Genomic DNA, 14,447 nt, shown 5'->3' with positions numbered 1-14,447 from the left:
AGTCCTCAAGGTCTTCTATAAAAAGTCTCAAGGTCTTCTATATGAAGTCTATAAAAAAGACCTGAAGGATTTCTATAAGAAAACCTCAAGGTGTTCTATAAGAAGACCTCAAGGTCTTCTATAAGAAGTCCTCAAGATCTTCTATAAGAAGTCCTCAAGGTCTTCTATAAGATGTTCTCAAGGTCTTCTATAAGAAGGCGTCAAGGTATTCTATAAGAAGTCCTCAAGGTCTTCTATAAGAAGTCCTCAAGGTATTCTATAAGAAGTCCTCAAAGTCTTCTATAAGAAGTCCTCAAGGTCTCCTATAAGAAGTCCTCAAGGTCTTCTATAAGAAGTCCTCAAGGTCTTCTTTATGAAGTCTATAAGAAGTCCTCAAGGTCTTCTATAAGAAGTCCCCACGGTCTTCTATAAGAAGTCCTCAAGGTCTTCTATAAGATGTTCTCAAGGTCTTCTTTAAGAAGGCCTCAAGGTTTTCTATTAGAAGTCCTCAAAGTCTTCTATAAGAAGTCCTCAAGGTCTTCTATAAGATGTTCTCAAGGTCTTCTGTAAGAAGACCTCAAGGTCTTCTATAAGAAATCCTCAAGGTCTTCTATAAGAAGTCCTCACGGTCTTCTATAAGAAGTCCTCACGGTCTTCTATAAGAAGTCCTCAAGGTCTTCTATCAGAAGTCCTCAAACTCTTCTATAAGAAGTCCTCAAGGTCTTCTATCAGAAGTCCTCAAACTCTTCTATAAGAAGACCTCAATGTCTTCTATAAGAAGTCCTCAAGGTCTTCCTCAAGGACTTCTATAAGAAGTCCTCAAGGTCTTCTATAAGAAGTCCTCAAGGTCTTCTATAAGAAGTCCTCAAGGTCTTCTATAAAAAGTCCTCAAGGTCTTCTATATGAAGTCCTCAAGGTCTTCTATAAAAAGTCCTCAAGGTCTTCTATATGAAGTCCTCAAGGTCTTCTATAAAAAGTCCTCAAGGTCTTCTATAAGAAGTCCTCAAGGTCTTCCTCAAGGACTTCTATAAGAAGTCCTCAAGGTCTTCTATAAAAAGTCCTCAAGGTCTTCTATAAGAAGTCCTCAATGTCTTCTATAAGAAGTCCTCAAACTCTTCTATAAAAAGTCCTCAAGGTCTTCTATATGAAGTCCTCAAGGTCTTCTATAAGAAGTCCTCAAGGTCTTCTATAAGAAGTCCTCAAGGTCTTCTATAAGAAGTCCTCAAGGTCTTCTATAAGAAGTCCTCACGGTCTTCTATAAGAAGTCCTCAAGGTCTTCTATAAGAAGTCCTCAAGGTCTTCTATATGAAGTCCTCACGGTCTTCTATAAGATGTCCTCAAGGTCTTCTATTAGAAGTCCGCAAGGTCTTCTATAAGAAGCCCTCAAGCTCTTCTATAAGAAGTTCTCAATGTCTTCTATAAGAAGTCCTCAAGCTCTTCTATAAGAAGTCCTCAATGTCTTCTATAAGAAGTCCTCAAGCTCTTCTATAAGAAGTCCTCAAAGTCTTCTATAAGAAGACCTCAAGGTCTTCTATAAGAAGTCCTCAAGGTCTTCTATAAGAAGTCTCCAAGCTCTTCTATAAGAAGACCTCAAGGTCTTCTATATGAAATCCTCAAAGTCTTCTATTAGAAGTCCTCAAAATCTTCTATAAAAAGAACTCAAGGTCTTCTATAAAGAAGACCTCAAGGTCTTCTATATGAAGTCTATAAGAAGACCTCAAGCACTTCTATAAGAAGTCCTCAAGGTCTTCTATAAGAAGTGTTCAAGGTCTTCTATAAAAAAGACCTCAAGGTCTTCTATAAAAAAAGACCTCAAGGTCTTCTATAAAAAAGACCTCAAGGTCTTCTATAAAAAAGACCTCAAGGTCTTCTATAAAAAAGCCCTCAAGGTCTTCTATAAGAAGTCCTAAAGGTCTTCTATAGAAAAGACCTCAAGGTCTTCTATAAAAAAGACCTCAAGGTCTTCTTTAAAAAATACCTCAAGGTCTTCTATAAAAAAAGACCTCAAAGTCTTCTATAAGAAGTCCTCAATGTCTTCTATAAGAAGTCCTCAAACTCTTCTATAAGAAGTCCTCAAGGTCTTCTATAAGAATTCCTCAAGGTCTTCTATAAGAATTCCTCAAGGTCTTCTATAAGAAGTCCTCAAGCTCTTCTATAAGAAGTCCTCAATGTCTTCTATAAGAAGTCCTCAAGCTCTTCTATAAGAAGTCCTCAAGGTCTTCTATAAGAAGTCCTCAAGGTCTTCTATAAGAAGTCCTCAAGCTCTTCTATAAGAAGTCCTCAGGCTATTCTATAAGAAGTCCTCAAGGTCTTCTATAAGAAGCCCTCAAGGTCTTTTATAAGAAGCCCTAAAGATCTTCTATAAGAAGGCCTCAAGGTCTTCTATAAGAAGACCTCAAGGTCTTCTATAGGAAGACCTCAAGGTCTTCTATAAGAAGACCTCAAGGGCTTCTATAAGAAGTCGTCAAGGTCTTCTATAAGAAGCCCTCAAGGTCTTCTATAAGAAGCCCTCAAGCTCTTCTATAAGAAGTCCTCAAGGTCTTCTATAAGAAGACCCCAAGGTATTCTATAAGAAGTCCTCAAGCTCTTCTATAAGAAGTCCTCGAGGTCTACTATAAGAAGTCCTCGAGGTCTACTATAAGAAGTCCTCGAGGTCTTCTATAAGAAGACCTCTTCTAAAAGATTGAATTTATCTTATGAACAAAAATCCAAAATCTTAAATGAAAAATCTTAAAACACGACAGACAAAAAAAAGCTTAAAATAATTCCCTGGCCATATCTGGATAACTTTACAGAAGTTTCTAATTTGTTGTTGTTAATTTGCAAAAACATAAACTAATCTCTTTCTTCTTCGTATATTGAAACTTTCACCCCCTCAGGAATACATGAAATGGAAAAAGAAACAAAAGAAGAAACCACTGTAAATGTGTTTGTTTTTTTATTCGAATATAAATTTTTAAATCATCTCTTCAAATCTAATTGTGCATCGATAAAACCATGTAAACCTGATATGATTGGATGTTTGTTTTGTTTTTCTTCTTCTTTTTTATTTCAACTACAACAACAAAAAACGAATCACGAATTTTTACAGTTTCTGAATATGGCTTCGGTCTTTATGCGAATTTTCAATTTGATTTGTATGATGTTGTTAATCGGCCATTGGAGCGGTTGTTTGCAATTTTTAGTGCCAATGTTACAAGGGTTTCCCTCGAACTCGTGGGTGTCGATAAATGAATTACAGGTACAAAACAATTATTTTATAACAAATATTTTAAATGCTTTTATTTTTGAAAATAATGTAATATTATTTCCCCAAAAAAAATCTTCACAGGAGTCATATTGGCTGGAACAATATTCATGGGCTTTGTTTAAAGCCATGTCACATATGCTATGCATAGGTTATGGCAGGTATGTCTTAAAACACAGAGAGAGGGAATCTTCGAAATATCGTTTGTTCATAATTGTGTTTTTTTTTTTTTTCTTTAGATTTCCCCCTCAATCCCTTACCGATATGTGGCTAACAATGTTATCGATGATATCAGGTGCCACATGTTATGCTCTGTTCCTGGGTCATGCCACAAATTTAATCCAAAGTTTGGACTCAAGTAGACGTCAGTATCGTGAAAAAGTCAAACAAGTCGAGGAGTATATGGCATATCGTAAGCTACCGCGTGATATGCGTCAACGAATAACGGAATATTTCGAACATCGTTATCAGGGTAAATTCTTCGATGAAGAATGTATTCTGGGTGAATTGAGCGAAAAGCTAAGAGAGGATGTCATCAATTATAATTGCAGGTAAGACAAGAACGGCATCCAAAGGAATATCCATAGATCTGACATATTTTTCTCTCTTGCAGATCTCTCGTTGCGTCAGTGCCTTTTTTTGCAAATGCTGACTCCAATTTCGTGTCCGATGTCGTTACAAAACTTAAATACGAAGTATTTCAACCAGGTGAGGATTCGAAATGCACTAAATTAGCATTTTTAATTCTAATGTTGGCTCTCTTTCCCAGGTGATATTATTATAAAGGAGGGTACTATTGGTACCAAGATGTATTTTATACAGGAAGGTGTGGTCGATATTGTTATGGCCAATGGAGAGGTAAGTGACATTTATTTATTTTTAAAAAATTTCGAACCGAACATAGGGAAAACTATCCTCAACTGAAGGTAATAAGAATAATTTATACGTCAATATCAAGTGTTTAATTTACAATTTAGGCTAATTCGTTCCTAAAATGTGGATGATTTTATCAATCATTTTGGATTTTTTCCATAATTGTGGATAATTATATCCAACATTTTAAATAATTTTATCGACCTTTGTGGATAATTCTGTCCACCACTGTGGGTAATTTTATTTACCATTGTGGATAATTTTATCCACCCTTGTGGATAATATTAGCCACCCTTGTGAATAACTTTATCCACCATTGTGGATAATTTTATCCACCACTGTGGATAATTTTATCCACCATTGTGGATAATTTTATGCACCATATTGGATGATTTTATCCACCATATTGGATAATTTTGACCAGCATTACATATAATTTTATCCACCATTACGGATAATTTTATTCACCATTGTGGATAATTTTATCGACTATTGGGATCATTTTAACCACCATTGTGGAAAATTTTATTCACCATATTGGATGCTTTATTCCACCATTACGGATAATTGTATCCAATATTGTGGATAATTTTATCCACCATATTTGATGCTTTATTCCACCATTACGGATAATTGTATCCAATATTGTGGATAATTTTATCCAACATATTGGATGGTTTTATCCACCATTGGATGGTTTTATCCACCATTGCGGATAATTTGTTATACCACTGTGGGTAATGTTTTCCACCATTGCGGATACTATTTTCCCACCGTTGTGGATAATTTTATCCACCACTGTGGATAATTTTATCAACCATATTGTATGATTTTATCCACCATATTGGATAAGTTTGACCACCATTACGGATAATGTTATCCACCATTATGGATAATTTTGTATACCATTGTGGATTATTTTATTCGTCATTGTGGATTATTTTATCCATCATTGGGGATAACTTTATCAACCATTGTGGATAATTTTATCCATTATTGTGGATAATTTTATCCATCACTGTGGATAATTTTATTCACTATTGTGGATATATTTATCCACCATTGTTGATAATTTTATCCACCATTGTGGATTTTTTTATCCACCATTGTGGATTATTTATCCACCATTGTGGATTATTTATCCACCATTGTGGATAATTTTATTCACCATTGTGGATTATTTTATCCACAATTGTAGATAGTTCTATCCACTATTGTGGATAATTTTATCCACCATTGTGGATTATTTTATCCACCATTGTGGATAATTTTGTCCACCATTGTGGATAATTTTATTCACCATTGTGGAAAATGTTATCCACCACTGTAGATAATTTGGTCTACCATTGTGGATAATTTTATCCACCATTGCGGATAATGTTATCCACCATGTGGATAATTTTTTCTACCACTGTGGATAATTTTATCCACCACTGTGGATAATTTTATCCACCATTGTGGATAATTTTATCCACCACTGTAGATAATTTTATTCAACATTGTGGATTATTTTATCCACCATTGTGGATAATTTTATGCACCATTGTGGATTACTTTATTAACCATTGTGGATAATTTTATCCACATTTGTGGATAATTTTATTCACAATTGTGGAAAATTTTATCCACCACTGTGGATAATTTTATCCACCATTGTCGATTATTTTATCCACCATTGTAGATAATTTGTGGTGGTTACACTGTGGGCAATTTTTTCCATCATATTGGATGCTTTTATCCACCTTTCCGGATAATTCTATAATATAGTGGATAATTTTATCCACCTTTCCGGATAATTCTATAATATTGTGGATAATTTTATCCACCTTTGTGGATAGTATTATCCACCATTGCGGGTAATTTTATCCACAATTGTGAATAATTTTATCCACCATTGTGGATAATTTTTTTCACCATTGTAGATTTTATCCACAATTGTGAACAATTTTATCCACCATTGTGGATAATTTTATCCACCATTATGGATCATTTTATCCACCAGTGTGGACAATATTATTCACCATTGCGGGTAATTTTATCCACAATTGGGGATAATTTAATCCACCATTGTGGATAATTTTATCCACCATTGTGGATAATTTTATCCACCATTGTCGATTATTTTATTCACCATTGTGGATTATTTTATCCACCATTGTCGATTATTTTATCCACCATTGTGGATAATTTTTTCCACCATATTGGATGCTTTTATCCACCTTTCCGGATAATTCTATAATATTGTGGATAATTTTATCCACCTTTGTTGATAGTATTATCCACCATTGCGGGTAATTTTATCCACAATTGTGAATAATTTTATCCACCATTGTGGATAATTTTTTTCACCATTGTAGATTTTATCCACCATTGTGGATAATTTTATCCACCGTTGTGGATAACTTTATCAACCATTGTGAACAATTTTATCCATCATTGTGGATAATTTTATCCATCACTGGGGATAATTTTATTCTCCATTGTGGATATATTTATCCACCATTGTGAATTATTTTATCCACCATTGTGGATTATTTTATCCACCATTGCTGATTATGGATAATTTTATCCACCATTGTGGACAATATTATTCACCATTACGGGTAATTTTATCCACAATTGCGGATAATATAATCCCCTATTGTGGACAATTTTATCCACCATTGTGGATAATTTTATGCACCATTGTGGATAATTTTATCCACTATTGTGGATAATTTTATCCCCGATTGTCGATAATTTTATTCACCATTGTGGATTATTTTATACAACATTGTGGATAATTTTATCCATTATTGTGGATAATTTTATTCACCATTGTGGGTAATTTCATTCACCATTGTGGATTATTTTATCCACCATTGTGGATAATTTTATCCACCATTGTGGATAGTTTTATCCAACATTGTAGATAATTTTATCCACCATTGTGGATAATTTTATCTACCATTGTGGATAATTTTATTTACCATTGTGGATAATTTTATCCACCATTGTCGATAATTTTATTCACCATTGTGGATTATTTTATCCACCATTGTGGATAATTTTCTCCACCATTGCGGGTAATTTTATCCACAATTGTGAATAGTTTTATCCACCATTGTGGATAATTTTCTCCGCTATTGTGGATAATTTGTGGATTATTTTATTCACCATTGTGGATTATTTTATTCACCGTTGTGCATAATTTTCTCCACCATTGTGGATAATTTTATCCACCATTGTGGATAATTTTATCCACCATTGTGGACAATATTATTCAACATTTCGGGTAATTTTTTGCACAATTGTGGATAATTTTATCCACCATTGTGGATTATTTTAAACACTATTGTGGATAATTTTATCTACCATTGTGGATAATTTTATCCACCATTGTCGATAATTTTATCCACTATTGTGGATAATTTTATCCCCGATTGTCGATAATTTTATTCACCATTGTGGATTATTTTATACAACATTGTGGATAATTTTATCCATTATTGTGGATAATTTTATTCACCATTGTGGGTAATTTCATTCACCATTGTGGATTATTTTATCCACCATTGTGGATAATTTTATCCACCATTGTGGATAGTTTTATCCAACATTGTAGATAATTTTATCCACCATTGTGGATAATTTTATCTACCATTGTAGATAATTTTATTTACCATTGTGGATAATTTTATCCACCATTGTCGATAATTTTATTCACCATTGTGGATTATTTTATCCACCATTGTGGATAATTTTCTCCACCATTGCGGGTAATTTTATCCACAATTGTGAATAGTTTTATCCACCATTGTGGATAATTTTCTCCGCTATTGTGGATAATTTTATCCACCATTGTCGATAATTTGTGGATTATTTTATTCACCATTGTGGATTATTTTATTCACCGTTGTGCATAATTTTCTCCACCATTGTGGATAATTTTATCCACCATTGTGGATAATTTTATCCACCATTGTGGACAATATTATTCAACATTTCGGGTAATTTTGTCCACAATTGTGGATAATTTTATCCACCATTGTGGATTATTTTAAACACTATTGTGGGTAATTTTATCTACCATTGTGGATAATTTTATTCACCATTGTGGGTAATTTCATTCACCATTGTGCATTATTTTATCCACCATTGTGGATAATTTTATCCACCATTGTGGATAGTTTTATCCAACATTGTAGATAATTTTATCCACCATTGTGGATAATTTTATCTACCATTGTGGATAATTTTATTTACCATTGTGGATAATTTTATCCACCATTGTCGATAATTTTATTCACCATTGTGGATTATTTTATCCACTATTGTGGATAATTTTCTCCACCATTGCGGGTAATTTTATCCACAATTGTGAATAGTTTTATCCACCATTGTGGATAATTTTCTCCACTATTGTGGATAATTTTATCCACCTTTGTCGATTATTTGTGGATTATTTTATTCACCATTGTGGATTATTTTATTCACCATTGTGGATAATTTTCTCCACCATTGTGGATAATTTTATCCACCATTGTGGACAATATTATTCAACATTTCGGGTTGAATAATATCCACAATTGTGGATAATTTTATCCACCATTGTGGATTATTTTAAACACTATTGTGGATAATTTTATCTACCATTGTGGATAATTTTATCCACCATTGTGGATAATTTTATTCACCATTGTGGGTAATTTCATTCACCATTGTGGATTATTTTATCCACCATTGTGGATTATTTTATCCACCATTGTGGATAATTTTATCCACCATTGTGGATAGTTTTATCCAACATTGTAGATAATTTAGTGCACCGTTGCGGATAATTTTATCCACCATTTTGGATACTTTTATTCACCATTTTGGTAATTTTATTATGGATAATTTGTTCTATCATTGTGGATAATTTTATTCACTATTGTGGACTGTTTTATCCACCATTGTGGATAACTTTATCAACCATTGTGGATAATTTTATCCATCATTGTGAATAATTGTATCCATCACTGTGGATAATTTTATTCATTATTGTGGATATATTTATCCACCATTGTGGATAATTTTATCACCATTGTAGATAATTTTATCCAATATGGCGGATAATTGTATCCACCATTGCAGATAATTTAATTTAACATTGTGGATAATTTTGTCCAACATTGTGGATAATTTTATCCGCATATTGGATAATTTTTTCCACCATTGTGGACAATTTAATTTAACATTGTGGATATATTTACCAACCATTGTGGATTATTTTATCCACCATTGTGGATAAGTTTGTCCACCATTGTGGATAATTTTATACGCCATATTGAATAATTTTTTTCACGATTTGGAAAACTTTATCCAACATTGTGGATAATTTCATCCACCATTGTGGATAATTGTATCCTTCATTGTGGATAATGCGCGTAATTTTATCCAATACTGTGGATAATTTTATTCGGCATTGCGGTTAAATTTATTAACCTTTGTGGATAATCTTATCCCTTATAGTGGATACGTTTATCCACCATAATTTTATACAACACTGCTGATAATTTTATCCGACATATTGGATAATTTTATACATCATTGCCCATAGTGCGCAATTTTATCCACCATTGCGCATAATTTTATCCAACATTGTGGATAATTTTATCCAACATTGTGGATAGATTTATCCACCATTTCGAATAGTTTGAATAATTTTTATATTTAAACGTAGATCGTTTATCCAATAGCCCATAACTCTTTCTCTATCTCTCTCCCTTTCAAACAGGTGGCAACCTCTTTATCCGATGGTTCATATTTTGGAGAAATTTGCCTACTAACGAATGCTCGACGTGTGGCCAGTGTACGAGCTGAGACATATTGTAATCTCTTCTCGCTAAGTGTGGATCACTTCAATTGTGTGCTGGACCAATATCCGCTGATGCGAAAGACAATGGAAACGGTGGCAGCGGAGCGTCTTAACAAGATTGGCAAAAATCCCAATATTATGCAGCAGAAGGATGAGCAGCTAAGTAATCCTGAGTCAAATCAAATTACGGCCGTGGTCAATGCCCTGGCAGCGGAGGCGGATGATTGTAAAGATGAGTAAGTCTACAAGAAAAATATGTTTTTTTGGGGAATTTCTAACTAATAAGGCCGTTTCTTCTCTATCTCAGCGACATCGATGCTAAAGAGAATTTATTACACGGTTCCATGTCTAGCATAACAGAGCCCATACAAACCATACGAGAAGGTCTACCCCGTCCCAGAAGCGGTGAATTTCGTGCTTTATTCGAAGGCAATACTCCATGACACTGAGAAAAGCTTTCGTCAGCGTCTACACCAACTCTGCAGCTGCATCAGTATCACAAACAGTTGCTGGCAATCAGTGTGTGTGGTGTACGCCGAGCTACACTGTGAAATTGTATATCCCTCCTCCAACACCTCCATCAGCTCCTTCTTCTACTCCATCCTCCCCCCTCTCTCTTCTCTTCCTATATGATAGTAGTTATACTCGTCGCTAAATCATCGTCCAAATCATCACTCAGTTTAGTTCACTTAACTTTTAGTCACCAAAAAGAAAAAGTCATGGCGTGATCATCATTAACTTTAGGATAAATCTATAGAAACACAACAACAAAAATAACAACAACATCATTAGCATCATCAGCCGCAGCAGCAAAACTAATAACAACAAAAAAGCAAAAAAAAAATACAACAAAAAAACGCATTAGTAACGCAGCAAACATGTTTATATAATAAAACAATTAACAAAAACAAAACAAAAGAAGAAGCCTCATTAGCTACTAAGCAGCCTGATATGAACAACAACAACAAAATCGAAAAAATCTAAAAACAACAAAAAATACGAAAACTAAAATCTACTGAAATCTTGAAAACAGGGAAATTTGTAGCACAACTTTCAAAAACCAAATAAAGGGAGAGGAGAATTTAATTAATTTTAAGTTTTTGGAATTCCGTCTTTCGGTTTTCAATTATTTTAGTATATTTAGTTAAAGCTATAAAAATTATTGTATATTAACTATTTTACTATATTATATATTTTAGAAAAATATTATATTACGAATTTTGTTTTTGTTTTCTATTAATTTTTAGTTAGATTTTTTTTAAATTTATTTTAAGCACTCACTTTACTTGACAATGTTAACAACTTATATATCTCAAATATTTTTTATATAATTTTTAAATTAAATTATTTTTTTTTTTTTAGTTTATAATATAACACACATACTCACTCACTTTACTATTATTTAACGTATAAATAAACCAAAGCAATACATAATTATTTTTTATATTGTTTAATTAACATTTTAGAATTTAATGAATTTAGAATTTACATTTGAAACTTTAAAAATAAGAATAAATTTAGAAACATAACAAGAAAACAAACCAAAAAACTATTTCCCTATATATAAAAATGGCACAACCCATTTTAGCATTCTTTGCAAATAAATTTCAAAATAATTCGTCAACAAATTCTCATTTATGGTGATTGACAAATGAACGAATAATGAACAGTACCAAATACAAATTGTCAAACGAATTATTAACCCAGGAAAAATTCAAATCCGTTAGTCATTATTTGCTACATTACAAAGTGATGTAAACAACCTACTTTCTGCATTGCCAGTAAGCTGAAAAATAATGGATTATTTTTTAAACATTTTACAAGACAAAACTACTTACTTTACTCCTTACTAAGCAATGAGTACGGTCTCCGACTAAAAATCCGAAAGTTTCGAGTTCAACGCTCAACGTCGGCATGCGATTTTTTTGTTAACAAAATAAAGAACAGTTGGTGGTGCACATGTAAGCATTTAAACAATCCTTAATGCTCGGGCGCGTGGCACAGTGTGAAGTGTGTTCGGCTACAAATCCGAAATTTCCATGATAAAATCCAGCAGTGAGCAAAATAAAACAAAAATATGAAGTGTGTTGAAATTGATAACAAATTCCACCCTTAGTACCGGTCCACACTAGCGTGAATTTCATTAAAAAAGTTCATGAAATTAGGTGTTCTTAAATCGATGTCCCCACTACAGCAATTTTATGATTTTACTCTACTATGAAGGTCGATCTAGCGACGCATAATTTAATGAAATTTTTTCAATGAAATCACTCTAGTGTGGACCGGGACTTACTCTAAAGCCACACGCTGAAACTTTCATATGAAACTTTCCAATTGCCTAATGTAAATATGGACTTATTTTCCAACTTCTTGTGGCCATAGTGGTTATAGAATATCTATGTAATTATTCACTGTGACATGTCCTTGCTGAAATAATGGGTTAGTAGGGTGTTTTGTAAGTATTTACGACTACCAAAAAGTACTAAAAAACCATATCTGGGTCGCGGCGTTGCAAGAAACTGAACTCAACAATAACTGTAATTACAGTTTGTTACCATTTTTAACCTGCAAGCTGTTCCTTGACCCCAAAAAGTGATAAAACTGGCAGCAATTTTTAAGAGAGTGAGAGGGGAGAGACAGCACATATGCCTTTCCTTCTACCACAGGCTACCAGCAAAATTTTTCCAGCTAAATATGGTAGAACTGATTTTTCGACTTTTGTTTGACGATTATTTGACAATGAAGAAAAAAATGAACACAAACAGAAGATAAAGGCGAACGCTGGCAAAACAAAAATAAAAACTTTGAAATAAACGAAAAAATGAATTTTTATGTTTATTTTTGACATTGCTTCCATTTTTCCGTTCCTTTACTTTTCTGGAAAATGTTCATGAGAGAGCAGTTTTGAGAAATTTTGACACATTTCTCGTTTACCACTTTTACCATTAAAAAAGTAAAGGAACAAAGCTATTGTGATGATTTTAACGTACAAACATTGCAATTCTGAAGGTGGTAACCCTACAACTTTGTAGCAAATTCGAACGAATTGGGCGACTTGTACAGAGACCGAATTTGGAAAGAAGTCTGCACAAAATAGAACTGAATTTAAAGGGCATTTAGGTATTTCAATATGGCAATACCGTAGAAGAGAGCCCATATTCATATGAGGGAGAGAGCATATTCATGCTCTGAGACACAAGGAAAACAAAAAATACAAACAACAACAAAACAGCAATCAGCTGTTTGGTAAATGCAGAAACTGTCGTCTGTCAGGCAAAAAGTAAATGCAGATCTTAACGTCTAGCCCTAGGTAACCGGGTAGGTAGCTACCTATCAGTTATCGTTATCTACGTGTTTGGTAATTTCTACGTGCCATTTACCGAGGCGTGTATATTTTGAAAACATGTTCTAACATTGGTGATTTTCAATCATGATTTCGTAAAAACATTGCCACATATAAGTGTTTTACAATTTTTAACACACTGGCAACGATCAATCCGAAATCCTTGGTGTAAGTAAGGGGTACTTTACACGATATGTTTTTTGCATATGAGTTGTCACTTCTCCCATACAAAGTGTATATGCAAAGTGACAACTCATATGTAAAAAACATATCGTGCAAAGTACCCATTACACGGCCGCTTTCGACCCGGTAACGTTACCTATGGATTGAAATTATGAAATTTTGCTTACACATGGGATATCTATGAACTCATAGATAGCTACGCGTAGAAATTACGGGCATTAAGCGGGGTACACACGATCAGTTTTGACTGTCAGTTTTCCTCAAATAATCTGTTGCTTGCCAGTGTGGCCGTTCACTTTTGTCAGTCTTCAGGCAACCACAACATATTTTGTGGTTGCTGGACGGTTGGACAGTTATCGATAATTCCGAAAAATCGACAGTCAAAACTGATCGTGTGTACCCCGCTTTAATGCAAATTAACGCTGCCGCCTGTCTAGGGTATTAGTCTGTTTATACTAATTGGGATGTGGTCGGGTACGGCTTGTTCGTCTTCTAGGAGGCAGCTTGGCTACTGTGAATGTGAGGATGTATATGGTTTTCCGGAATATGACGTTGTTAAGGTGTGAACAGAATGAAGTACGCCGCTTATTTCACGCACAGCTTCATGTAAAAGATTAAAGGCCAAGTACTACCTAATTTAAATGAATTAGGCAGTACTTGGCCTTTAGTCTTTTACATGAAACTGAGCGTAAAAAAGCGGCGTATTTCATTGTGTTTCTACCTTTAGAGTCGACGATTAACCAAACCCATGACGGTACTGGTATCGCGTTTCACGGCAATACCTGGCGACAAGACCAACGGCGGCTCTTGGCCCTACGAGATAAACAATATTACGATCGCTTTGTAACGTGGTTTTCTCGTCGGCTGGGGTAAGTTCAGTCACGTCCAGGGTCTCCATAAAGACCCACTAAAGCTTACGAAATGAAAATACTAGTATTAACCCTTTTCTGGGGGTATTTATTGATTAAATACTAATTTACTTG

The 14,447-nt window shown here is 33.9% G+C and overlaps 1 protein-coding gene across 4 annotated transcripts in view; it reads left to right on the top strand.

Annotated features, from left to right (window-relative positions):
• Ih (hyperpolarization activated cyclic nucleotide gated potassium channel Ih) overlaps positions 1–10,856 on the top strand; it is a 72,607-nt gene extending 61,751 nt beyond the window's left edge. For all 4 annotated transcript variants that reach the window (XM_073954877.1, XM_073954878.1, XM_073954876.1 and 1 more), the window contains 7 exons: positions 3,071–3,220; positions 3,311–3,387; positions 3,466–3,777; positions 3,840–3,934; positions 3,996–4,084; positions 9,858–10,174; positions 10,246–10,856. In XM_073954877.1, coding sequence (XP_073810978.1) covers positions 3,071–3,220; positions 3,311–3,387; positions 3,466–3,777; positions 3,840–3,934; positions 3,996–4,084; positions 9,858–10,174; positions 10,246–10,381 — 1,176 coding nt within the window. In that variant the 3' untranslated portion in view covers positions 10,382–10,856. The remainder of the gene's footprint in view (positions 1–3,070; positions 3,221–3,310; positions 3,388–3,465; positions 3,778–3,839; positions 3,935–3,995; positions 4,085–9,857; positions 10,175–10,245) is intronic.
• The last annotated feature ends 3,591 nt before the right edge of the window (positions 10,857–14,447 follow it).

This window comes from Musca autumnalis, unplaced genomic scaffold (genome assembly GCF_047663935.1).
Source record: "Musca autumnalis isolate F117 unplaced genomic scaffold, ASM4766393v1 scaffold_5, whole genome shotgun sequence".
Lineage (NCBI taxonomy): Eukaryota > Metazoa > Arthropoda > Insecta > Diptera > Muscidae > Musca > Musca autumnalis.
The sequence above is the reverse complement of the archived record's forward strand: the minus strand, read 5'-3'. Positions and strand labels throughout refer to the sequence as shown.